This window comes from Pseudorasbora parva, chromosome 4 (assembly GCF_024679245.1).
Source record: "Pseudorasbora parva isolate DD20220531a chromosome 4, ASM2467924v1, whole genome shotgun sequence".
NCBI lineage: Eukaryota > Metazoa > Chordata > Actinopteri > Cypriniformes > Gobionidae > Pseudorasbora > Pseudorasbora parva.
In genome coordinates this window covers 8,533,488-8,561,134 of record NC_090175.1, presented here as the reverse complement: position 1 = coordinate 8,561,134, position 27,647 = coordinate 8,533,488, and the positions used below count along the sequence as shown (strand labels likewise).

General features: G+C 40.4%; 1 protein-coding gene across 3 annotated transcripts; it reads left to right on the top strand.

The window, feature by feature from the left end:
• Nucleotides 1-84: 84 nt before the first annotated feature.
• LOC137072808 (NLR family CARD domain-containing protein 3-like) lies at nucleotides 85-16,645 on the top strand. Of its 3 annotated transcripts, none has more exons than XM_067440755.1 (6): nucleotides 85-386; nucleotides 7,559-7,654; nucleotides 8,378-8,473; nucleotides 9,625-11,421; nucleotides 13,667-13,837; nucleotides 16,454-16,645. In XM_067440755.1, the coding sequence occupies exons 1-6, from the start codon at nucleotides 334-336 to the stop codon at nucleotides 16,626-16,628; spliced, it is 2,388 nt and encodes a 795-aa protein (XP_067296856.1). In that variant the 5' UTR covers nucleotides 85-333; the 3' UTR covers nucleotides 16,629-16,645. The 3 variants fall into 3 exon arrangements, with proteins under 3 accessions (XP_067296856.1, XP_067296855.1, XP_067296857.1); XM_067440754.1 differs by lacking the exon at nucleotides 85-386 and adding an exon at nucleotides 4,947-5,042; XM_067440756.1 differs by lacking the exons at nucleotides 85-386; nucleotides 7,559-7,654; nucleotides 8,378-8,473 and adding an exon at nucleotides 8,764-8,855.
• The last annotated feature ends 11,002 nt before the right edge of the window (nucleotides 16,646-27,647 follow it).

Here is a 27,647-nt window from a genome sequence, read left to right as displayed (position 1 = left end):
TTGATGAGGATGTTCACTGCTCCTGCTTGTGTGATTCTTGATCTGACCTGCAGAGGGCAGCACGAACTTTCTTTTACTTTTTTAAACTTAGCAGTCCAAACGCAGGTTGTTGTTGATTCCATATATTCGTTGTCTTTTGTTTTTAATGAAATTCTCCAATTGTGTGTTTAAACTGTTCCTCATCACAGAAAGCAGAAAATGAACTTTATTGCGCCAGCCCATCAGACTCTGCCCCTTTCCTGTTCATCTGAGGCGGTCCGTCAAAGTGAAAGTAAACTCATCGACATACGCAGCCGTTTTATGAGAACATCAAAAATCATTTAGATTTTCTTAATGGAACATCAATATGATCCACATGACCTGGTCAAAGATACATTTCCACACAGGTGAGTCTACAGATAGTTTTCATTAAAAAAAACATTGTTTTGTTTTTCTACGGCTCTGTCCCACTCCAGGCCCGTTGTGTACGGACGTTTGTCGGAAGCTAGTTATTTTAGTTTATAACGTTTTAAATGTGGATTTTTTTCCTGACACAAACGCATCGATTCACTTCAAGCTTGGATGTGTCAGGATATTTATTAATATAACTCTGATTGTGTTCGGCTAAAAGAAGAAGGATGTCATACACACATAGGATAACTTGAGGGCAAGTAAATCATGGGGTAATTTTCATTTTTGGGTAACTTAATCTATCCCTTCAAGTGTGTCTGATGTACATTCACTTGTGTTCCTCTCAATGCGCAGGCCGGATCCTCCAGAACCCAGCTGTGTGTCCATGAAGAGTGACTGGTCAATGGATCATCCCATTAAGTTTAGTGGACACACTGATCCTGGTATTAGGTAAGTGTGTACTAAACCACTGATCTTACTACATCTGTGCTGATACTTAGAAAACTGTTCATTAATGCTGTAAAGGGTCTGAAGGGACTGTATGGAACACATTTCAGATGTTAATTAAAGGGGGGGTTAAACACTCAGTTTCAGTCAATCTCATGTCAATCTTGAGTACCTATAGAGTAGTATTGCATCCTTCATATCTCTGAAAAGTCTTTAGTTTTATTATATTTATAAAAGAAATATGGGCTGTACCGAGTCTTTCCGGAAAAAAACGAGGGCCTGGAGGCTTATTGTGTGGGCGGAGCTAAAGAATGACGAGCGCAAAGCGGTGACGTCCTCAAGCGTGGAGAAACTCATGGCTATCTCAGATAATGCTCCAGAAGTGCTAATGCTCCAGCCTCATTCGGAGGCTGAAATAAATTGAACAGGAGAAACAGCAACAGCAGGACGTCCGTCTCTGTGGTATGGACTGTATTTAGTGGCCTGTCAACATTTGTGTGTGTTTACTCTCTGAGTTTATGAGGACATGATTCGGTTTATGGACTATTGTATGCGACTAAACCTTAGCAGTAGCAAGCAAAATGGTTTTGCACGTCAGAATACTGTAACGTTATTAGTGCTGCAACGACGCGTCGACGTCATCGATGACGTCGACTACGGAAATACGTCGACGTTCGTGAAATGCGTCGACGCGTCGTGTCAGGCGTTCATCTCGCGTAATGTTGGCTTCTGCTCCTGGTTCTATCACAAAAACCTAGACCGCGAATATCAAAAGTATGGGAATACTTTAAACAGAGGCCAAACAGTGTTTCCCACACATAGACTAATTTGTGGAGGACTGCCACATAATCAATAACGACGGCCACATTCGTCATTCATTCATTTTTACGCTATTTAAAAGAAGCACGCATATTCGGCAAAACGGTCTCTCTTTGTAAACTTTATAAAACGCATGCGAGTGCTGCTGTACGTCCGAATATGAGCAGTCATTTTCACCGTCATCACCCCCGTGTAGCCAGGAGACTCGAATGAAGATCTGTCTCTGTGCACTCGTCCCAAAGCGCGCAAATATTGAGTTATCTTTCAAATCCTGTGCTTAAACGGACAAACTCACAAAAAGTATGTCAAAATGTCATAGCCTACTCTATGCCTTAAGTGAACTTACAGAAAATACAACGATCGCTGGGTCTTAAAGGGGCAGTAGCCTTCACTGCTGTCTGTTTAACAAAAGATAAAGACATCACTCACTGCTCCTGACTGAATAGCTTTTGAAAGTTTAATAAGGATTATTTTTTAAATTTTATACAGTTAAATGTGTGGTTATTTTACTTTGATTACTTCATTCCATTTCTCTAAAAACTAATGTTAGACCTACCTGAAAAGCATTGTTTATTTTATTCTCATCTTTGCTCAATAGTATTTATTTGTGCTGCTGCTTCTATTTAAGTTATCTGTTCTTATTTTCTTTATTTTCATTTGACAGTAGTCCTTTTTCCCCTGAACATAGCAAATACCGAACTGTACTGAAACGTGAACCTAAAACCGTGATACAAAGCGAACTGTGAGCAGTCTGTACTGTTACACCTCTAGCGTAACTTATGTGAGGGGGTGCCACAGAATTGTGAAAAATTTCAAAGGGTAAAAAAATTAATCGTTAGATTAGTCGACTAATCGAAAAAATAATCGTTAGTTGCAGCTCTAAACGTTATACATAGAACAACAATAGTTAGCACATTTGAATGACGAAGCACGCGATCGTAGGGCTGGGCGATACGACGAAATATATCGTCTGGACGATAGAAAATGTCTATCGTTTTATATAAGGCTCTATCGCTTACGCCACGATAAGGCGTTTACGGCAGAATTTTACGTCAAGATGTACCTCACGCCACGGCATGCCCATGCACGCTGCAATACATAAACAAACGTGGAGGAAGACGGTAGTAGACGCGGTTCAGACCAGGGTAATTCTCAGAGTAATTATGCCAGAGTGGTGGCATAAGCGCTCAAAACAAACTTCAGACACAGACGCTGCAGCGGGCTTTTACGCGTGGCACACCATATAGCCATATATTGAAATATTTTAATGGCAGGTGTAGGGATGGCGAAAACTAAACAATTTCTTGACCGACCACCGAGCCTCATTAGCCGGTTAGTTTAAAATAAGCTGCGCTATTTAAAATAACAGCCGCTCTCTCTCTCTTTCTCTCTCTCTCTCTCTTTCTCTCTCTCTCTCTCTCTCTCTCTCTCTCTCTCTCTCTCTCTCTCTCTCTCTCTCTCTCTCTCACACACACACACACACTGTCGCTGAGCTGCCGCCTCCCTTCCACTCACGTCACTTTTTTTAAATCCCCCACAGCGCGAAACACGAGTCCCTCAAACGCGCCGCCGAGGAGCTTGTTTGTAATCAGAGGACAAATGGCTCCTTAGTTTCGAAATGGTTTGGGTACAAGATGATCGCGTTGAAAATAAAGGCGTTTGTCCAGCGTAAGAAGCTCATTTGAAACATTGCCGTGGCTCATTTAAGAAAATGACAGCTCTGAAGAGACGCCGCTTTAGTTTGAGGTAGTGCTAACAATAATAAAGAAAGACGATCAACACCTTATGAGTTACCACTGAAATGTAGATGTAATATATTTCCAAATGTAAGCCCATCTTAAGCGGAATGACGGTTCATACTGTCGTCTGCTCTGGCTCTAACCTCGAGTGTTAGCCTGTTTACTTTTTGCAAACCTCATGAGCGCGCAAACCCAAACGCTGTGACCTTGCGCCAAATGTTTTTATTGGATTATTAAGTACAAACAGGCGAGTTATGAAATATTGAGTGCGAGGGATTTGTTCACTTCACACAAAAAGATTGTGGAATGAGACGGCTAACTGTAGTAGCGTTAAGTCCACTGTCTATAATAGCCTAATTTAGAGATCACTTTTTTTTTTTTTTACCGACAACTTTGATCGGTTAACGTTGATACGGTCAACCATCGGTCAAACGGTCATCGGTTAACATCCCTAGGCAGGTGTTAACTTTACCAACAGTCTTACTTGAAAAAAAGGTTCTAAATAAAATAAAAATGTAGTCCATACTACCTTTATTTGTTTTGTATATCATTTCAAACTGCATTTCCACATTGCAATTTTGTATAGACTATTCATAAACTGAATTAACAGAAAATTGCTATATCGTTATGTATCTCGTTATCGGGATATCAAATGAGCTATATCGGGATATGAAATTTTGGCCATATCGCCCAGCCCTACGCGATCTTGTGGTTTACTGATGTTTACTCACGCAACGAGCCAACAGCACAGACATTTGAAGCAGTTTTACTCACCGGCTGCTTCCAAAGCAGGACCGAACCTTTATCGCTGGGACCGCTCCATCAAAAACACACTTCTTTGGTATGATTTGGTGAAGTCCTGACAGCAGTGAACGGTGGAGATCCACTTTTGCGACGCGACTGAATCGATGTTGTGAAGTTTCCCGTCATTTCTGTGTTCAAATCGGTTCAAATGCAGCGCTGCCTTCCCGGAATGCTGTGCTGAAGCGTTGAAGTCGCTCGACGTCACCCATAGGAATAAAGTGGAGAATAAAGTGGAGAGCAGCGCCTGGATCGACTGGATCTTCACCTGAGCAGTGTTTATGGCCGTGCATTTCCTCTCTCGCGACTCGCTCTAGTCCAAGCGCGCGCACCCTACCGGGAGAAGAGCCCGTACGGCCCATACAAGGACCTTCCGCTCTATTAACGTCAAACCGACACATACTCGAAAAAAACTCTCCGAAACTTGTGAGAAACCGGAAGGAGTATTTTTGACACAGAAATACTCCATCAAACGTCCAACATTAGTTTTTGAAACTTTGTCTATGTTTAGGATGGGAATCCAAGTCTTTAAAAGTGTAAAAAGCTCAGTATGCATGAAACAGCATTTCACCCCCCCTTTAAATTATCTTAATCATCAGCTCTGATATGCGGATGTGAACTTGCTATAAAATCTTCAACAGTATAATACATGTTAATGGAATAATTTAGACACCTGAATCAGTTAAATACAAAAATCATGAAAATAAGAGTGTCTGATGTACATTCACTTGTGTTCATCTCAATACACAGACCAGATCCTCCAGAACCCAGCTGTGTGTCCATGAAGAGTGACTGGTCAATGGATCATCCCATTAAGTTTAGTGGACACACTGATCCTGGTATTAGGTAAGTGTTTACTAAACCACTGATCTTACTACATCTGTGCTGATACTAAGAAAACTGTTCATTAATGCTGTAAAGGGTCTGAAGGGACTGTATGGAACACATTTCAGATGTTAATTAAAGGGGGGGTTAAACACTCAGTTTCAGTCAATCTCATGTCAATCTTGAGTACCTATAGAGTAGTATTGCATCCTTCATATCTCTGAAAAGTCTTTAGTTTTATTATATTTATAAAAGAAATATGGGCTGTACCGAGTCTTTCCGGAAAAAAACGAGGGCCTGGAGGCTTATTGTGTGGGCGGAGCTAAAGAATGACGAGCGCAAAGCAGTGACGTCCTCAAGCGTGGAGAAACTCATGGCTATCACAGATAATGCTCCAGAATCATTCAGAGGCTGAAATAAATTGAACAGGAGAAACAGCAACAGCAGGATGTCCGTCTCTGTGGTATGGACTGTATTTAGTGGCCTGTCAACATTTGTGTGTGTTTACTCGCAGTTTATGAGGACATGATTCGGTTTATGGACTATTGTATGTGACTAAACCTTAGCAGTAGCAAGCAAAACGGTTTTGCACGTCAGACTAGTGTAACGTTATACATAGAACAGCAATAGAGTAACCGTTAGCGCATTTGAATGACGAAGCACGCGATCGTAGGGCTGGGCGATACGACGAAATATATCGTCTGGACGATAGAAAATGTCTATCGTTTTATATAAGGCTCTATCGCTTCCGCCACGATAAGGCGTTTACGGCAGAATTTTACGTCAAGATGTACCTCACGCCACGGCATGCCCATGCACGCTGCAATACATAAACAAACATGGAGGAAGACGGTAGTAGACGCGGTTTAGACCAGGGTGATTCTCAGAGTAATTATGCCAGAGTGGTGGCATAAGCGCTCAAAACAAACTTCAGACACAGACGCTGCAACGGGCTTTTAGGCGTGGCACACCATATAGCCATATATTGAAATATTTTAATGGCAGGTGTAGGGATGGCGAAAACTAAACATTTTCTTGACCGACCACCGAGCCTCATTAGCCGGTTAGTTTAAAATAAGCTGCGCTATTTAAAATAACAGCCGCTCTCTCTCTCTCTCTCTCTCTTTCTCTCTCTCTCTCTCTCTCTCTCTCTCTCTCTCTCTCACACACACACACACACTGTCGCTGAGCTGCCGCCTCCCTTCCACTCACGTCACTTTTTTTAAATCCCCCACAGCGCGAAACACGAGTCCCGCAAACGCGCCGCCGAGGAGCTTGTTTGTAATCCGAGGACAATGGCTCCTTAGTTTCGAAATGGTTTGGGTACAAGATGATCGCGTTGAAAATAAAGCCGTTTGTCTAGCGTAAGAAGCTCATTTGAATCATTGCCGCGGCTCATTTAAGAAAATGACAGCTCCGAAGAGACGCGGCTTTAGTTCGAGGTAGTGCTAACAATAATAAAGAAAGACGATCAACACCTTATGTGTTTCCACTGAAATGTAGATGTAATATATTTCCAAATGTAAGCCCATCTTATGCGGAATGACGCTTCATACTGTCGTCTGCTCTGGCTCTAACCTCGAGTGTTAGCCGGTTTACTTTTTGCAAACCTCATGAGCGCGCAAACCCAAACGCTGTGACCTCGCGCCAAATGTTTTTATTGGATTATTAAGTACAAACAGGCGAGTTATGAAATATTGAGTGCGAGGGATTTGTTCACTTCACACAAAAAGATTGTGGAATGAGACGGCTAACTGTAGTAGCGTTTAGTCCACTGTCTATAATAGCCTAATTTAGAGATCACTTTTTTTATTTTTTTACCGACAACTTTGATCGGTTAACGTTGATACGGTCAACCATCGGTCAAACGGTCATCGGTTAACATCCCTAGGCAGGTGTTAACTTTACCAACAGTCTTACTTGAAAAAAAGGTTCTAAATAAAATAAAAATGTAGTCCATACTACCTTTATTTGTTTTGTATATCATTTCAAACTGCATTTCCACATTGCAATTTTGTATAGACTATTCATAAACTGAATTAACAGAAACCCAGCTAACAATTTTAGGTTATAAAAACGTTTCACTAACGTTCCTATTAAGTTCTAAAAACGTTTTTGAATGTTCTAGGAACGTTGAAATGTCCAGTTGTAACGTTGGAACGTTGTATTAACGTCAAACCGACACATACTCGAAAAAAACTCTCCGAAACTTGTGAGAAACCGGAAGGAGTATTTTTGACACAGAAATACTCCATCAAACGTCCAACATTAGTTTTTGAAACTTTGTCTATGTTTAGGATGGGAATCCAAGTCTTTAACAGTGTAAAAAGCTCAGTATGCATGAAACAGCATTTCACCCCCCCCTTTAATTTATCTTAATCATCAGCTCTGATATGTGGATGTGAACTTGCTATAAAATCTTCAACAGTATAATACATGTTAATGGAATAATTTAGACACCTGAATCAGTTAAATACAAAAATCATGAAAATAAGAGTGTGTGATGTACATTCACTTGTGTTCCTCTCAATGCACAGACCGGATCCTCCAGAACCCAGCTGTGTGTCCATGAAGAGTGACCAGTCAATGGATCATCCCATTAAGTTTAGTGGACACACTGATCATGGGTTTAGGTAAGTGTGTACTAAACCACTGATCTTACTACATCTGTGCTGATACTAAGAAAACTGTTCATTAATGCTGTAAAGGGTCTGAAGGGACTGTATAAAAAACACATTTCAGATGTTAATTAAAAGATCTTAATCAACAGCTCTGATATGTGGATGTGCACTTTCTGTAAAGTCTCCAACAACAAAATACATGTTAATGGAATAATTTGGTCATCTGGATCAGTTCATTACAAGAGCCATGAATTTAAAGCAAAACTGGGTAACTTTTGCTCTCGGGGTCCCCCTACAGTTGGGGAAAAATAATGTCCTCAACTACTGTCGTAAGCTCTGTCATCCTACAACAGGGGATGCCATCGCGCGCGCATTTGTTGACATGACAGCCCTGATAGCCCTGAACTAGTGATGCGCGGGTCGTCTCATAATCCGGGGACCCCGTATGTCTATTTAATGGTCGCGGGTGCGCAGCGGGTTGTAAAAATATATACAGTGGTGCGGGGCGGGCCAAATAATTTCATAAAAGCGGGTTGGTGCAGCACTAACCCCTCATTTACATTGAACACGTGTGCGGCCGCCGCGCATTACGGCTGCGACAAGGTTTTATTCCGTCCTCCACGCGGTGCTAACTCACACCGGGAACATATCAGAAGCGGAACGACATTCATTTTTGGGTAAACTATCCCTTTAAGTGTGTGATTTACATTCACTTGTGTTACTCTCAATACACAGGCCGGATCCTCCAGAACCCAGCTGTGTGTCCATGAAGAGTGACCGGTCAATGGATTGTCCCATTAAGTTTAGTGGACACACTGATCATGGGTTTAGGTAAGTGTTTACTAAACCACTGATCTTACAACATCTGTGCTGATACTAAGAAAACTGTTCATTAATGCTGTAAAGAGACTGAAGGGACTGTATGAAACACATTTCAGATGTTAATTAAAAGATCTTAATCAACAGCTCTGATATGTGGATGTGAACCTGCTATAAAATCTTCAACAGTATAATACATGTTAATGGGATTATTTAGACACCTGAATCAGTTAAATACAAAATTCATGAAAATAAGAGTGTGTGATTTACATTCACTTGTGTTCATCTCAATGCACAGACCAGATTCTCCAGAACCCAGCTGTGTGTCCATGAAGAGTGACTGGTCAATGGATCCTCTGCCTAACTTTAATGGACACACTGATCCTGGGATTACGTCAGCGCTATTCTAAACATTTATTGTTTATACATGTTTTATTAGGGGTGTCACCGACTAAGGATATACAAATTTACAAATCTCTTTATGGTCGACCGATAGTCGAATCATCTGTGTGTGTGTAAACCATAGACCATAAAAATAAACGGTGTAAACGGGTTGGGAAGGGCAGGACACTAGTCAGCAGGAGGCTAAGACTACATTTTTTTTATTTTACACACAACACACAGCCACCACTTTGTGTATGTGTTCGAATTTTAAAGGGCACGTCTTTATAACACTAATATCGAGCACCCCCATACTGGCAAAATGGTATGATCCTCATTTCATAACAGCCACGAAGATTCGACCATGAGATCAGTGGTTGAATCCGGTCCTGCAAATCGATGCATCAAATCTTCGACTATTAGGGGTCACCCCTAGTTTTTATTTACATTTATTCATTTGAGATGTATCAAAAGAGACTGAAGCCTCGGTTATTCTCCAGTTTGGAAGCGTACAGATAGCACGGACGCAGGCTACTTGTGTTTATACTACTGAAAGTTCATGCTGGGGTCGGCTCAGCGGACGTGCTCCACACAGGCGCAGTAGATCGGCGTGTACACTTTCACACACTTCCAGTTTCACTTCCCACACAAACTATTGCACATCTGGCTGTCTTTGCAGTGTTTGAACAATACACTAGCTTTACTTAGCAAGATCCTTTCACAATACAATAACCTGATACAATGTATGTATAATTTATTTTCCTTTTTTAAAAATCTTACAGCCGTGACGCTCAACATGCCGAAGCCGTAAAGACATTTAGATCAAATGTGAGGAAGAAGTTTGAGTGTCTGTGTGAGGGAACAGCGAAGCAGGGAAGCCCAACACTGCTGAATGAGATCTACACTGAGCTCTACATCACAGAGAGTGATTGTGGAGAGATCAATAATGAGCATGAGGTGAGACAGATTGAGACTCAATCCAGGAGAGCAGTAACAGAGGACACACAGATCAAATGCACTGACATCTTTAGGCCTTTACCTGGACAAGACAAACCCATCAGAACTGTGCTGACAAAGGGAGTCGCTGGCATTGGGAAAACAGTCTCAGTGCAGAAGTTCATCCTGGACTGGGCTGAAGAGAAAGAGAATCAGGACATCCAGCTCATATTTCCTCTTGCTTTCAGAGAGCTCAACCTAATGAAGGACAAAACACTCAGCCTTTCAGATCTTCTGCAGGTTTTTTTCCCTGAAACCAAAGAAATGAAACCATTCAGTGATGGATACAAAGTTGTCTTTGTTTTTGATGGTCTGGATGAGTGTCGTCTGTCTCTGGACTTTAATGTGAAGCTGTGTAATATCTCTGAATCCGCCTCAGTGGACGTGCTTCTGACGAACCTCATTGCAGGGAATCTGCTTCCCTCGGCTCTCATCTGGATCACCTCCAGACCCGCCGCAGCTGATCTCGTCCCGTCTGAGTGTGTCCATCGAGTGACTGAGGTACGAGGCTTCAATGAGCCGCAGAAGGAGGAATACTTCAGGAGGAGAATCAGGGATCAGAGTCTGGCTGATAAAATCATCTCACACCTGAAGTCCTCGAGGAGCCTCTTCATCATGTGCCACATCCCAGTGTTTTGCTGGATCTCAGCCACGGTTTTGGAGAAGATCTTGAGTGAAGCAGAGAGTGGAGGTCTCCCTAAGACTCTCACTCAAATGTACACACACTTCCTGATCATTCAGTCCAACATCAAGCATGAGAAGGACTATAAGAAGAAAGTGAAGGATGAAGACATGATCCTCAAACTGGGGACACTGGCGTTCCAGCAGCTTGTGAAGGGCAACCTGATCTTCTATGAGGAAGACCTGAGAGAGTGTGGCATTGATGAGACAGAGGCGTCCGTGTACTCAGGACTGTGCACTCAGATCTTCAGAGAGGAGTTGGGCTTGTATCAGGGGAAAGTCTTCTGCTTTGTTCATCTGAGCATTCAGGAGCATCTGGCGGCTCTTTATGTGCTGCTTTCATTCCTGCTGGACAAGAGGGATGTGCTCAATGAAAACCTCACCTCAAAACATGCACACGAGTTCACGTGTCACACGATATCTGACCTGCATCAGAGAGCCGTGGACAAGGCTCTGCAGAGTAGAAATGGACATCTGGACCTTTTCTTGCGGTTCCTTCTGGGTCTCTCACGAGAGTCCAATCAGATGCTCCTGAAAACACTTCTGACAGATGTTAGAAACATCTCACTCAGCAAAAGAAAAACTGTTGAATACATTAAAACGAGAATAAGAATGAATCCCTCACCAGAGAAATCCCTCAATCTGTTCCACTGTTTAAATGAACTGGGAGATCACTCTCTCGTGAACGAAATCCAGGAGTGTCTCAGATCTGGAGGTCTTTCAAGCACCAGATTGTCTTCGTCACAGTGGTCAGCTGTCGTCTTTGTTTTATTAACCTCTGAGAGTTTGGATGAGTTTCAGTTAGAGAAATACATGAGCAACAATCAAGACCAAAACCTCATGACACCGGATGAATTACTACAGAAGCTCTTGCCTGTGGTTAAAGCCTCCAGATCAGCTCAGTAAGTCTGAGGACGATCGTGTGTGTGTGTGTGTGTGTGTGTGTGTGTGTGTGTGTGTATGTGTGTGTGTGTGTGCTGATGTGCTTTTCTGTTCTTTGTTGTCAATGTAATATTAATTTGGCCTGATTTTTTTTTTTTTTAACTAAAGTCACACCTGGATCAGTATTAGGGCTGTATGATATTGGAAAATGTACATTGCGATATTTTGTTTTTCTGCGATATATATTGTGCTATAAATACAATTTCACCATTATTTGAATCGCTCTTTTGAAAAGAATGAATAATTCTTGAATAACTGATTTTTGTAGCGGAGTGAATCTGCATACAATAGAAGAAAGATACCGTAGACAATTTGTTGTTTTTGTGAATATTGTATATTTAGTTTAACAACATCAGGTTCAAGAAGTTAAACTGTGTAACTGCACATTTTGGTTTAAATTATGCACGTGTACCAGAACCACACCATACCTGGAGGAGAAATACAGTGCGGCCCCTTTAAGAGCTGGAATATAGTGCGGCCCCTTTCAGAGCTGGAATATAGTGCGGCCCCTTTAAGAGCTCGAATATAGTGCGGCCCCTTTAAGAGCTGGAATATAGTGCGGCCCCTTTAAGAGCTGGAATATAGTGCGGCCCCTTTCAGAGCTGGAATATAGTGCGGCCCCTTTAAGAGCTGGAATATAGTAGGGCCCCTTTAATAGCTGGAATATAGTGCGGCCACTTTAAGAGCTGGAATATAGTGCGGCCCCTTTAAGAGCTGGAATATAGTGCGGCCCCGTTAAGAGCTGGAATATAGTGCGGCCCCGTTAAGAGCAGGAATATAGTGCGGCCCCTTTAAGAGCTGGAATATAGTGTGGCCCTTTTAAGAGCTGGAATATAGTGCGGCCCCTTTAAGAGCTGGAATATAGTGCGAACCCTTTAAGAGCTGGAATATAGTGCGGCCCCTTTAAGAGCTGGAATATAGTGCGGCCCCTTTAAGAGCTGGAATATAGTGCGGCCCCTTTAAGAGCTGGAATATAGTGCGGCCCCTTTAAGAGCTAGAATATAGAGCGGCCCCTTTAAGAGCTGGAATATAGTGCGGCCCAGTTAAGAGCTGGAATATATATTGCGGCCCCGTTAAGAGCAGGAATATAATGCGGCCCCTTTAAGAGCTGGAATATAGTGCGGCCCCTTTAAGAGTGGCCCCTTTAGGAGCTGGAATATAGTGTGGCCCCTTTAAAAGCTGGAATATAGTGTGGCCCCTTTAAGAGCTGGGATATAGTGCGGCCCCTTTAAGAGCTGGAATATAGTGTGGCCCCTTTAAGAGCTGGAATATAGTGCGGCCCCGTTAAGAGCAGGAATGTAGTGCGGCCCCTTTAAGAGCTGGAATATAGTGCGGCCCCTTTAATAGCTGGAATATAGTGCGGCCCCTTTAAGAGGGGCCCCTTTAAGAGCTGGAATATAGTGCGGCCCCTTTAAGAGCTGGGATATAATGCGGCCCCTTTAAGAGCTGGAATATAGTGCGGCCCCTTTAAGAGCTGGAATATAGTGCGGCCCCTTTAAGAGCTGGGATATAGTGCGGCCCCTTTAAGAGCTAGGATATAGTGTGGCTCCTTTAAGAGCTGGGATAAAGTGCGGCCCCTTTAAGAGCTGGGATATAGTGCGGCCCCTTTAAGAGCTGGAATTTAGTGTGGCCCCTTTAAGAGCTGGAATATAGTGTGGCCCCTTTAAGAGCTGGAATATAGTGTGGCCCCTTTAAGAGCTGGGATATAGTGTGGATAACTAGTTCTTTTAAAAGCATCTGTGATCTTTGATACATGTCTGGTCTTGATGCTCTGTGACAGTGAGTGCGGCACACGGACCCTCGAGCACAACACATGCAGATGATAAACTTTCACTCTATGATGGTTAAACTTTGCAATCGATCCGTGAATCACATGCGTTCTGAACCGTACGGATCACGGATCAACTCCCTGTACTTGACATCACACGTCCTGAGATGTGACGATCACGGATGTGCTCATTAAGATATCGACGCTAAAGCGATATATCACACAGCCCTAATCAGGACAACAAATCTACAAAAGGGATTAATATCCATATATTTTTTTCAGATTGTAATTTACATTAACACACAATAAAGCAAAAGTCAACAAAAGTAATAAAAGCATTAAACCCACACAGATTTAGTATTTGATATCTCAGTCTCTCTGTGGTTGTGTAGTTCCTGCTGAACTGAGAGATTAAAGTGTGTGTTGTTGTTCTGCAGGTTGGAGAGGTGTAATATCACAGCTGAAGGTTGTGCTGCTCTGGCTTCAGCTCTGAGATCAAACTCACACCTCAGAGAACTGGAGCTGACTGGGAATAAAATAGGAGATGAAGGTGTGACGCTGCTCTCTGATGGACTGAAGGATCCTCACTGTAAACTGGAGACACTGAGGTAAGATCAGATATTCATCTTTTTGTTTTCTTTTTTTTTTATTGTAAATGACCAAAGACATGACATAACATAGTAAAGGAAGACAAAAGGGAGCAGAAAAATACAAAACCCAAAGCCAAACATACGAACAAGCAAAGAATGTGTAGTGCTAAAGATATTTCACAGCCTTCCAAACACTACAAAAGAAACACACCAACACCAAAGATAATCACAGCCTTTCAATATATGATGACAACGTTTATGATTAGTAATGTTAATGATAAGAATAATTCATAGTTGTGTTGTTTATTGTCTGCAGATATAATAAGTACACACTTCTTGTGATGCTGATTGCTTTTTACCTGTGGTATTTTCAGCAGATTTTGTTAGAGAGTCTTTCAATACCTATAAGCCGAAGATGTCTGATGAGAATAGATAAGTGATCAGTCCCTCCAGAAAAACGTGATTATGCGATCGCAGAATTCAATGTATAATCAGCCAAAGTCTGCATATTTATGCGGGGGCCGAATTTTTTCAAATACGCTGCACTTTCGCCGCATTAATTGCTGATTTCCGCGCGCAAAATATGCGGGACTTGCATGATTTCATAATCCCCGCATTTTCATTACAAAAAAGTCACATATACTGTATATATATTCCGCATTTTCTGTTTGATCCGCGGCCCGTAGTTGGAGAAATTGAGATCAGCCGTAGACGTAAAGGATGCAGCAGCAAACATTAATAGAGAAAGAAAAGAGTTAACATTAACATTACTCTGAAACAAGTGCAGTTATAGCCTAGCCTACAGAAGATACCATACTTTCTGCTTAACTTTATTAGACTCCACACACACACACACACACACACACACACACACACACACACACACACACACACACACACACACACACACACACACACACACACACAATACCGGCAGTTCAACAGGAAATGTGCATCTCTTAAAGGGGCCACACTATATCCTAGCTCTTAAAGGGGCCACACCATATTCCACCTCTTAATGGGGCCGCACTATATCCCAGCTCTTAAAGGGGCCACACTATATCCCAGCTCTTAAAGGGGCCACACTATATCCCAGCTCTTAAAGGGGCCGCACTATATTCCAGCTCTTAAAGGGGCCACACTATATTCCAGCTTTTAAAGGGGCCGCACTATATCCCAGCTCTTAAAGGGGCCACACTATATTCCAGCTCTTAAAGGGGCCGCACTATATTCCTGCTCTTAACGGGGCCACACTATATTCCAGCTCTTAAAGGGGCCGCACTATATTCCAGCTCTTAAAGGGGCCACACTATATTCCAGCTCTTAAAGGGGCCGCACTATATCCCAGCTCTTTAAGGGGCTGCACTATATTCCTGCTCTTAACGGGGCCACACTATATTCCAGCTCTTAAAGGGGCCGCACTATATTCCAGCTCTTAAAGGGGCCACACTATATTCCAGCTCTTAAAGGGGCCGCACTATATTCCAGCTCTTAAAGGGGCCACACTATATTCCTCCTCCAGGTATGGTGTGGTTCTGGTGCGCTCTCAGGTCCGCATGACAGCTTCCACATTACCAATTTTTCATATGAACTGTGCCCTGTTCTGAATTAAACTGCCAGTGTTAAAACTCCCTTTATTTATCTTCTTAAAATGAGAGAAATCACTGCTTATTCTGAATTGTTAAGCTTAGGTTTAAGAGACATAAACTAGTTCTTTTAAAAGCATCTGTGACCTTTGATACATGTCTAGTCTTCATGCTCTGAGTGTGGTTTCAATAATAATAACAGTACATTTGCATAAAGCATGAATATTTGTCCATATCCATGTTGATTAAAGTGTTAAAAACTTGAAACATATTAATTGAAGGTACATTTAGGACTGATAAAAATGTGAGATTAAATTGTGATTATTTGCGAGTTAACTCGTGACAATATGCAATTAGTCGTGATTAAATATTTTAACCGATTGACAGCACTAATATATATATATATTAATTACAGATCGAATATTCAACTATTCTTGCACACACTAACACTCATTTTTAGCTATGTCTATGTACGCAGCTGTGTGTGTGTGTGTGTGTGTGAGTGTGAGTGTGAGTGTGAGTGTGAGTGTGAGTGTGTGTGTGTGTGTGTGTGTGTGTGTGTGTGTGTGTGTGTGTGTGTGTGTGTGTGTGAGTGTGTGTGTGTGTGTGTGCACAGAAAACAGTGAGTGAGGCACACAGACCCTCGAGCACAACACATGCAGATGATAAACTTTCACTCTATGATGGTTAAACTTTGCAATCGATCCGTGAATCACATGCGTTCTGAACCGTACGGATCACGGATCAACTCCCTGTGCTTGACATCACACGTCCTGAGATGTGACGATCACGGATGTGCTCATTAAGATATCGACGCTAAAGCGATATATCACACAGCCCTAATCAGGACAACAAATCTACAAAAGGGATTAATATCCATATATTTTTTTCAGATTGTAATTTACATTAACACACAATAAAGCAAAAGTCAACAAAAGTAATAAAAGCATTAAACCCACACAGATTTAGTATTTGATATCTCAGTCTCTCTGTGGTTGTGTAGTTCCTGCTGAACTGAGAGATTAAAGTGTGTGTTGTTGTTCTGCAGGTTGAGGAGCTGTAATATCACAGATGAAGGTTGTGCTGCTCTGGCTTCAGCTCTGAGATCAAACTCACACCTCAGAGAACTGGATCTGACTGATAATATAATAGGAGATAAAGGTGTGACGCTGCTCTCTGATGAACTGAAGGATCCTCACTGTAAACTGGAGACACTGGGGTAAGATCAGACATTCATCTTTTTGTTTTCTTTTTTTTTTATTGTAAATGACCAAAGACATGACATAACATAGTAAAGGAAGACAAAAGGGAGCAGAAATATACAAAACCCAAAGCCAAACATACGAACAAGCAAAGAATGTGTAGTGCTAAAGATATTTCACAGCCTTCCAAACACTACAAAAGAAACACACCAACACCAAAAATAATCACAGCCTTTCAATATATGATGACAACGTTTATGATTAGTAATGTTAATGATAAGAATAATTCATAGTTGTATTGTTTATTGTCTGCAGATATAATAAGTACACACTTCTTGTGATGCTGATTGCTTTTTACCTGTGGTATTTTCAGCAGATTTTGTTAGAGAGTCTTTCAATACCTATGAGCCGAAGATGTCTGATGAGAATAGATAAGTGATCAGTCCCTCCAGAAAAACGTGATTATGCGATCGCAGAATTCAATGTATAATCAGCCAAAGTCTGCATATTTATGTGGGGGCCAAATTTTTTCAAATACGCTGCACTTTCGCCGCATTAATTGCTGATTTCCGCGCGCAAAATATGTGGGACTTGCATGATTTCATAATCCCCGCATTTTCATTACAAAAAAGTCACATATACTGTATATATATTCCGCATTTTCTGTTTGATCCGCGGCCCATAGTTGGAGAAATTGAGATCAGCCGTAGACGTAAAGGATGCAGCAGCAAACATTAATAGAGAAAGAAAAGAGTTAACATTAACATTACTCTGAAACAAGTGCAGTTATAGCCTAGCCTACAGAAGATACCATACTTTCTGCTTAATTTTATTAGACTCCACACACACACACACACACACACACACACACACACACACACACACACACACACACACACACACACACACACACACACACACACAATACCGGCAGTTCAACAGGGAATGTGCATCTCTTAAAGGGGCCGCACTATATCCCAGCTCTTAAAGGGGCCACACTATATTCCAGCTCTTAAAGGGGCCACACTATATTCCAGCTCTTAAAGGGGCCGCACTATATTCCAGCTCTTAAAGGGGCCACACTATATTCCAGCTCTTAAAGGGGCCACACTATATCCCAGCTCTTAAAGGGGCCACACTATATTCCAGCTCTTAAAGGGGCCACACTATATCCCAGCTCTTAAAGGGGCCACACTATATTCCAGCTCTTAAAGGGGCCACACTAGATCCCAGCTCTTAAAGGGGCCACACTATATTCCATCTCTTAAAGGGGCCACACTATATTCCAGCTCTTAAAGGGGCCGCACTATATTCCAGCTCTTAAACGGGCCACACTATATTCCAGCTCTTAAAGGGGCCGCACTATATTCCAGCTCTTAAAGGGGTACTTCAGCGCTGGGAAGATGAATCTTTATTTCAACTGGGTCATTAATGTAGTAGAAATGTGAAATTATTTTTGAATTTGGTGCCTTCTAGACTGAGAAAAGACAGAAAATTTATTTTTGTCTCATGGGGATGAAAGACTACAATTCCCAGAATGCATCGCTGCCCTGTGAGGCCATTCCCAAAGCCACCGCTACTGGATTACTGTGACTGAGTTAGAGAAGACAGTACAATTAAAAACTGAACGTGTCTGTTCAATATAATGAGTGAGTCACCGCGCGAGTCTCACAGCACTGAGAAGCTTAACTTTCATAGAAATTAATTTGAGAAGTTAAAAGACTTACATTGCTCACCATAGCTCCGTTTAAATGAGTGCCTGCAGCTGAGCTGAGCTGTGAGTGTGATCTCCATCTAGGGATGGCTCGATACCACAATTTTGGCTTCGGTACGGTACCACAATCTAATACCGAAATACCGATATTAAATCGATACCACAAGGTCTGATATTAGCGCGGGTTTATTACACGCGAATGAGAACAATTATGCACGTTTTGAGTTTATAAAGTGGGAAATTACCACAAATGTTTATTAGTAAATTAATTAGCAAAGCTTATCACATCAAATCAGTCATTTGAAAACTTTCTTGTGAGAAATAATTTCAGCAAAAATCTCTCAAAATTAGCAAATTGCTTCTGGTTTCAAAAGACATCGCACTACACTAAAGCAATCTGCATAATCCGATTCAACATTTCATGCTCGTCTCGGGATGGAGAACGGAAATCATTTGAACACGCAAGAGATTTTATAGCATTTCGTAAGTTACAGGAGATATGAGCTCATAGGACACACACACACACACACACACCTGTCACTTAGTCACGCTCGCACATTACACATTAAGTTTCCTTAAACAGTTAAATACACAGAATTATGTACAAATGTCCGTCTTTAGTGAGTATTCACATAAACACAGGCGGTTGTGTCTAACGCGAATGTAAACAGTGCAATAGTACGCGTGCAAATATAATGAGATCTAAATGTCATTGGTTGAAACAAACGCTGGAGATTGTGATATTCGATCTTAAGTTAGGCTATGTGTGTGCGTTGATCAGTGTTAAAAGAAAATAAATGTCTAAATGAGATGGTTTGAACTATTCACTGACCTGTCGATGTCTTAAGAAGTCTTAAAGTCAGGATAGTGACAGATGCTTCTTGGCTAGGTTTGATGGTTCTTCATCAGTTTTATAAGCAAAGTCATTACAAATGTCACTTCTACTCCTCTCCTTATTAATTCGTTTTGGGCATCTTGAGTGAGATTCAACTGCTTTATCCATTTTGTCCGTCTATGTTGTTGTCACATTTGCCGGTTGTTTCGGGTCAGTTTGGGTAGAGCGCTGCCATCTAGCGGTGAACTTCGGAAAAGCAGCATATACCGAAATGTGCCAAATCATGATATCGTACCGTTTTAAATAAAATATATACCGGTATTTTTCCAGTACCGGTATATCGCGCATCCCTATCTCCATCCCTCATTCGCGGGTTCAAAACATGAGGAAATGGCTGCCTCTGCTGGCTGTAGTCTTTAGCCTTTGGCCAAACATTCCTCCTATGATGCAAATATCATCAATTTGCATCATAGGAGGAATTTTTCAAGAAATAAAATGCATAAATCTCTTGTCTCAGGCGGATATGAGGGGGGAAAGCACATTTATTTGAATATACTCCAGGGTTTCTATTAACAAAGCCATATGCTAATCGCTGAAGTAACCCTTTAAACGGGCTGCACTATATTCCAGCTCTTAAAGGGGCCACACTATTTCCCAGCTCTTAAAGGGGCCACACTATATTCCATCTCTTAAAGGGGCCACACTATATCCCAGCTCTTAAAGGGGCCGCATTACATTCCAGCTCTTAAAGGGGCCGCACTATATTCCAGCTCTTAAAGGGGCCGCACTATATTCCAGCTCTTAAAGGGGCCGCACTATATCCCAGCTCTTAAAGGGGCCACACTATATTCCATCTCTTAAAGGGGCCACACTATTATATTCCAGCTCTTAAAGGGGCCACACTATATTCCAGCTCTTAAAGAGGCCACACTATATTCCAGCTCTTAAAGGGGCCGCACTATATTCCAGCTCTTAAACGGGCCACACTATTTTCCAGCTCTTAAAGGGGCCGCATTACATTCCAGCTCTTAAAGGGGCCGCACTATATTCCAGCTCTTAAAGGGGCCGCACTATATTCCAGCTCTTAAAGGGGCCGCACTATATTCCAGCTCTTAAAGGGGCCACACTATATCCCAGCTCTTAAAGGGGTCACACTATATCCCAGCTCTTAAAGAGGCCACACTATATTCCAGCTCTTAAAGGGGCCGCACTATATTCCAGCTCTTAAACGGGCCACACTATATTCCAGCTCTTAAAGGGGCCGCATTACATTCCAGCTCTTAAAGGGGCCGCACTATATTCCAGCTCTTAAAGGGGCCGCACTATATTCCAGCTCTTAAAGGGGCCGCACTATATTCCAGCTCTTAAAGGGGCCGCAGTATATCCCAGCTCTTAAAGGGGCCGCACTATATTCCAGCTCTTAAAGGGGCCGCAGTATATTCCAGCTCTTAAACGGGCCACACTATTTTCCAGCTCTTAAAGGGGCCGCATTACATTCCAGCTCTTAAAGGGGCCGCACTATATTCCAGCTCTTAAAGGGGCCGCACTATATTCCAGCTCTTAAAGTGGCCGCACTATATTCCAGCTCTTAAAGGGGCTGCACTATATTCCAGCTCTTAAAGGGGCCACAATATATTCCAGCTCTTAAAGGGGCCGTACTATGTTCCAGCTCTTAAAGGGGCAAGGTCTGCATGACAGCTTCCACATTACCAATTTTTTATATGAACTGTGCCCTGTTCTGAATTAAACTGCCAGTGTTAAAACTCCCTTTATTTATCTTCTTAAAATGAGAGAAATCACTGCTTATTCTGAATTGTTAAGCTTAGGTTTAAGAGACATGAACTAGTTCTTTTAAAAGCATCTGTGACCTTTGATACATGTCTAGTCTTCATGCTCTGAGTGTGGTTTCAATAATAATAAACGTACATTTGCATAAAGCATGAATATTTGTCCATATCCATGTTGATTAAAGTGTTAAAAACTTGAAACATATTAATTGAAGGTACATTGAGGACTGATAAAAATGTGAGATTAAATTGCGATTATTTGTGAGTTAACTCGTGACAATATGCGATTAGTCGTGATTAAATATTTTAACCGATTGACAGCACTAATATATATATATATATTAATTACAGATCGAATATTCAACTATTCTTGCACACACTAATACTCATTTTTAGCTATGTCTATGTACGCAGCTCTGTGTGTGTGTGTGTGTGTGTGTATGTGTGTGTGTGTGTGTGTGTGTGTGTATGTGTGTGTGTGTATGTGTGAGTGTGTGTGTGTGTGTGTGTGTGTGTGTGTGTGTGTGTGTGTGTGTGTGTGTGTGTGTGTGTGTGTGTGTGTGAGTGTGTGTGTGTGTGTGTGTGTGTGTGTGTGTGTGTGTGTGTGTGTGTGTGTGTGTGTGTGTGTGTGTGTGAACAGAAAACAGTGAGTGCGGCACACGGACCCTCGAGCACAACACATGCACATGATAAACTTTCACTCTATGATGGTTAAACTTTGCAATCGATCCGTGAATCACATGCGTTCTGAACCGTACGGATCACGGATCAACTCCCTGTGCTTGACATCACACGTCCTGAGATGTGACGATCACTGATGTGCTCATTAAGATATCGACGCTAAAGCGATATATCACACAGCCCTAATCAGGACAACAAATCTACAAAAGGGATTAATATCCATATATTTTTTCAGATTTAATTTACATTAACACACAAAAGAAAACAGTGAGTGAGGCACGAGGATGTCCACACAGAGCCTTCAACTTGTCAGCTATTTGCATCTGATCCATCATTGGCCTCATTTATCTGACAGTAGGCACTTCAGTTTTTTCAGGCAAATAAACATTATTTATTAAAACATCTCTAAATATGAAATAAAATATAATAAAACTTGCACTGTTGTTCACACTAGTCTACTTTAATGTTTAACCAGGACGTTTGTCTTGAAATGCTTTTAATTTGTACAAAATGGCTCAGAGTCACACTTGTGTTCACGGTCCAGAATGACTGGCCATTGAAAGTGAATGAGAGAGACTGAAAATAAGAGAAAAATGTAGTTTTCAGGAGCTTGTTGATCATGTTCACGTACACATATGTACACGTGTGCTTGCAAACATGGAGCCCTTAGACTTCTGCATGTGTGGATACTAGACATGTGTTGGCCTTTTCATTTGGCAATATAGGTGGCCGCCTAGGGCCCCGCCTTATCTTGGGGGGCCCCTCAATCTTAAGATAAGTTTTAAGTTTTTTTTACTACAATGGGGCCAATGTTTTTATCTTGCCTAGAGCCCCAGAACCTCACAGGCCGGCACTGATGCTAATGAATGAAGTGCCGCTCAGTGACAGCAGAGGGCGCTGATGAACTGCCGAATACTGCGGTTACCCCGGAAACCCCGCAAACAAAAGCAGCTGCGCTAGTGGAGTTTTAAAACTGCCATTGTAATCTCAGTGTTGTTCATCACAGCACCAAATACTCAATACTTAAAGACTTAAGAGGCTAATTATTTTCAAACTTAAACATTTTTATGTTTTAATCTGGACTCTACAACATAGGGCATGTTATAGTCCAGATTAAAACATAAAAATGTTTAAGTTTGAAAATAATTAGCCTCTTAAGTCTTTAAGTATTGAGTATTTGGTGCTGTGATGATTAGATTATTTTGATTATTTGTTATTGTTCAGTCAAACTTTGAGACATACGACTTCATTAGTTAACATGTTAATTCATTATTACCAAACTGACAATGAAATATATTATAAAGAATTAATTATTCTAAGTAATATTAATTTCTTAGTTACTGTTTAAAAACCTCTTAACCTTCACGAGGATGTGGACGCTCTGAAGCTCTTTTTGCTTAAATTAGCTCAAAATTACTATCAGATGTAATTACCTTGACAAACTATACATCATTAAAAAGATCTAAGACTAAAGTTTAATTTGTTTTACCTCTGTTTTATTCTCAAAGTCTTATAGTGACCGTAATGTGTTAATATGTGCCAGGAGTTATGAATATGTTCATCGGCGTCGCTACCTTTTGATTGTAATATGCGCGTCATTTGCTCCCATTCATAAAAAACTCCTCTGTGGTCGTCATGAAGACTCTCGACAAAACAACTTCCCTCAGGGCTTTTACTTCAAATGTGTGCAGATGTGGAGAAATATTGATAGATTCTCACATGTTTGAGTCAAATTTCTATACAGAGAAGTATTATTTATTCAATCTTTATTCAAAATCTGCGGATGTATCATTATGAGCGCAGTAGACTGTGATATGCTGTGTTTTCAGTTCATTCTGGCAGCCGGAGGGCGCTGGAAAGCTGTACTACTGAACATTCACTCCATATATGGCTCATGAAGAACAGACACACCATGTGACATTCAGGAAGTATCTGGCATAACCAAAACAGCTTCCAGAGATCGTCAGATCGCTATTTCATGCAGAATAGACACGTATGAAGACAATAAACACACAATCGCGGCAATATATGTTTGGTCTGTGTCATGGGCGTCGCTAGGCCCTTTTTAGGGGGGCTTCTTATGCTTCAGCCCCCCTAAAAAAATATGTGATTAACCTTTAAAACATATGAAACTGGCGGGAGGCTTCGGCTTCATCCCGTTTTTTTAGTCTGTCTCCAATCCGCAGCGGCTCTGAGCAGAGCGCAGCACACGTCAGAAGCAGAGGTGTGTCTGTGTGTGTGTGTGTGTGTGTGTGTGTGTGTGTGTGTGTGTGTGTGTGTGTGTGTGTGTGTGTGTGTGTGTGTGTGTGTGTGTGTGTGTGTGTGTGTGTGTGTAAATCTGAGTGTCATTGGTCTGTCACCGCTCGTCAATGTCAAAATATTTGATAAAACCAATCAAATCAGAGTAGGCGGGCTTTATGGTCACACAGAAACTGCTGAGGCTGAGCGTAAGTTTTAGCAGCGCAACTCGACGTCAAGATAAATATATGCTGCTAAACTAAACATTTATGTTTGACAGGTTAATTCAGAAATATTACACAAAAGAAAAAAATAAACTTTTGTCTAATTTCACCATTTTTAACTGGAAATATGCCTATGTGATTCATGTAGGCCTTAACGAACAAGAAATATTAGCAAAGCCATTTTCATCAGATTAGGCATAAGATTAATAATGAATGTGTATATATTGTAAATTAATATAATTCTATTTGTAACATTCAGTAAATAAATAAAAAACTCAATACAGGCTTTTTTCAGCCTGTATTGGGCATTAGTGATGAATGTGTTCATATTGTGAATGTAATAAACTTAAAACTTTAATAAACAGGAAATTAACGTGTCTAAGAATATTATTCATGAAACATATCAGTATGTTAATATGTAAACCACATGTTTACTTTATTCACTGTCAAAAACGGGAAAAACTATATCAGTCAAAGCTCAGCGTTATGAAGAGACAGAGCAAGATAAAAACTGAGAAAAAGAGAGATGTGGACATAAGAAAGACAAATAATCTGCCCAGTGATGTGGTTTTCAAGCTATTGTTATCTATTATTTTTTTGGCCTTTAGAACATCTTTAAAATGCACATATGTAGATCATAGAAATCAAAACTAAAATTCAGGGGAGCACGCCCCCGAACCCCCCTAACATTTGGGATCTATAAACCTGCCTACATTATTGGGTATGATTAATGCATGTACAGTATGGCCATGCAGTAAGGTCTTAATATTTGCTTTATAAGTAATAGTAAACAGCCAATATCTTCTGGGTATGCATGTTTGTAAGCTATTAGTTAATAGCGCAATTTGGACCCTAAACTAAATAGTGTTACCATTTGTTCTACAGGCTGAGCCCCCCTAAAATGAAAATCCTACAAACGTCCCTGGTCTGTGTTCTTTATGCCATGTTGGGTGGTTTCATAATAGATTATATTTATAATGCAATGCTATTCCACGTAGCTTTTAGCATTGTGTATTTTCTGTCAGATTTTTTGAGCCGAGGCTACATGAGATCACAGATTGTTATATAAAACACACGACTTATAAAGTATAAAGTGATATGAAGTAAGTTCTGAATAAAACGTGATTTTAAACTTATAAATTGTTGTTTTGCTGGTGTACTAAGCTAACATGATAGCTTGCCCTAGATCCACCTGCCACTGAGTAAATACTTAATTTTTATGAACATTTTCTAAATGTAAAACTACTGAAATGTTTATTCGCAAGAAATGCATTTGATAGAGTCTCAGTGAGGGTAAAGTGAGAGGTTTGATTAAGAAATGAGGTTTGAATAGAACAGTTTGAATAGAGAATCGTTAGTAATTATAATGCAGACAAAAGAATAATAATTAGAGCCATAACCAGTCCGCAGAACTGTGAATGTGTGCCTGGGAGACAAACTGAATGGGGCAGTTTGCACCTCTAAACAATAGAGGCAATAGACTGAATGAAATCTCAGAAGACATGGCAATAAACATCAGTTGATAGGCTCAGAAGAAATCACATGTAAAACATTTAAACGTTTAATAAAATTCAGAGTTTTAGACTGATCATCTTCAGATCTGAAATATAACATGGTCAGACTTGTGGCTTTAGCTGTAGTGCATTTCTAGATTCCTCCAAGGCCAACTTCAATTTTATTTTTATAAAGATATTTCATACAAATTAATTTCTAATAACTTGGGAAAACTTTGAAGCTTTTTATAACTATTTTTGATTATTAAAAATATTAATATTATAATATATAAATTTACAGTAAACTGCCAGGTGTCTGCTTTCAAATGAGACCATAATTATGCTTTTAGTGCAAAGGATTCACAAACTGTATTTGTTTTAGTCTGCACTTTTTTAGTATGCATTTCTTAGGATTTTTTCAAAAGTTGGGACTCAGCTTAGGTTAATAACATTAAAATCTAAATCAAAAGAACTTTTTAATGGACCTAAGATATTTAGGTATTTCTTGACTAACATTACCAAAACATTATACTTTCTGTACCAAATGTAGCTATTGCTCAATCTTAGTTAATGCATTAAATAATGAGACCTTATTGTAATTTGTTACCTGTTGTTCTTTATAGCCTAATTCTTTTGCATTTTAATCTGTTTGAAAATTTTACTATAGCTCTGGAAAAAATTAAGAGACCACTTAACAATGATTTCTCAATGATTCCTCAATGATTCCTCAATGATTCCTCAATGATTTCTCAATGATTTCTCAATGATTCCTCAATGATTCCTCAATGATTTCTCAATGATTCCTCAATGATTCCTCAATGAGTTCTCAATAATTTCTCAATGATTCCTCAATGATTTCTCAATGATTTCTCAATGATTCCTCAATGATTTCTCAATGATTCCTCAATGATTCCTCAATGATTCCTCAATGATTTCTCAATGATTTCCTCAATGATTCCTCAATGATTCCTCAATGATTTCTCAATGATTCCTCAATGATTCCTCAATGATTCCTCAATGATTCCCCATTTTTTCCTCAATGATTCCTCAATGATTCCTCAATGATTTCTCAATGATTCCTCAATGATTTCTCAATGATTTCTCAATGATTTCTCAATGATTCCTCAATGATTCCTCAATGATTCCTCAATGATTCCCCATTTTTTCCTCAATGATTCCTCAATGATTCCTCAATGATTTCTCAATGATTCCTCAATGATTTCTCAATGATTCCTCAATGATTCCTCAATGATTCCTCAATGATTCCCCATTTTTTCCTCAATGATTCCTCAATGATTCCTCAATGATTTCTCAATGATTTCTCAATGATTCCTCAATGATTCCTCAATGATTCCTCAATGATTCCTCAATGATTTCTCAATGATTTCTCAATGATTCCTCAATGATTCCTCAATGATTCCTCAATGATTCCTCAATGATTCCCCATTTTTTCCTCAATGATTCCTCAATGATTCCTCAATGATTTCTCAATGATTCCTCAATGATTCCTCAATGATTCCCCATTTTTTCCTCAATGATTCCTCAATGATTCCTCAATGATTCCTCAATGATTTCTCAATGATTCCTCAATGATTCCTCAATGATTCCCCATTTTTTCCTCAATGATTTCTCAATGATTTCTCAATGATTTCTCAATGATTCCTCAATGATTTCTCAATGATTCCTCAATGATTTCTCAATGTTGAGTGGTCTCGTAATTTTTCCCAGAGCTGTATATTTTTGGTGCATTGTATTATTGTATTTAAACATTCAGTTATTTTTATTACAAAAATAGTTCTTAAAGCTGTTATGCTATGACAATACTTTTTTGCAACTTATTCCAATATTGTGGTAATATCGTATACCGTGATAAAAGCTTCAGCAATTAATTGCAACATGAAAAATTGATATCGGCACATGCCTGGTGGATTCATCCACAGAGGTGTCAAAAGTATTCACATTCATTACTCCGGTAGAAGTATAGACACTAGGGTTTAAAAATACTCCTGTAGAAGTTAAAGTATCAACTCAAGCTTTTTACTAAAGTAAAAGTGTAAAAGTACTGGTT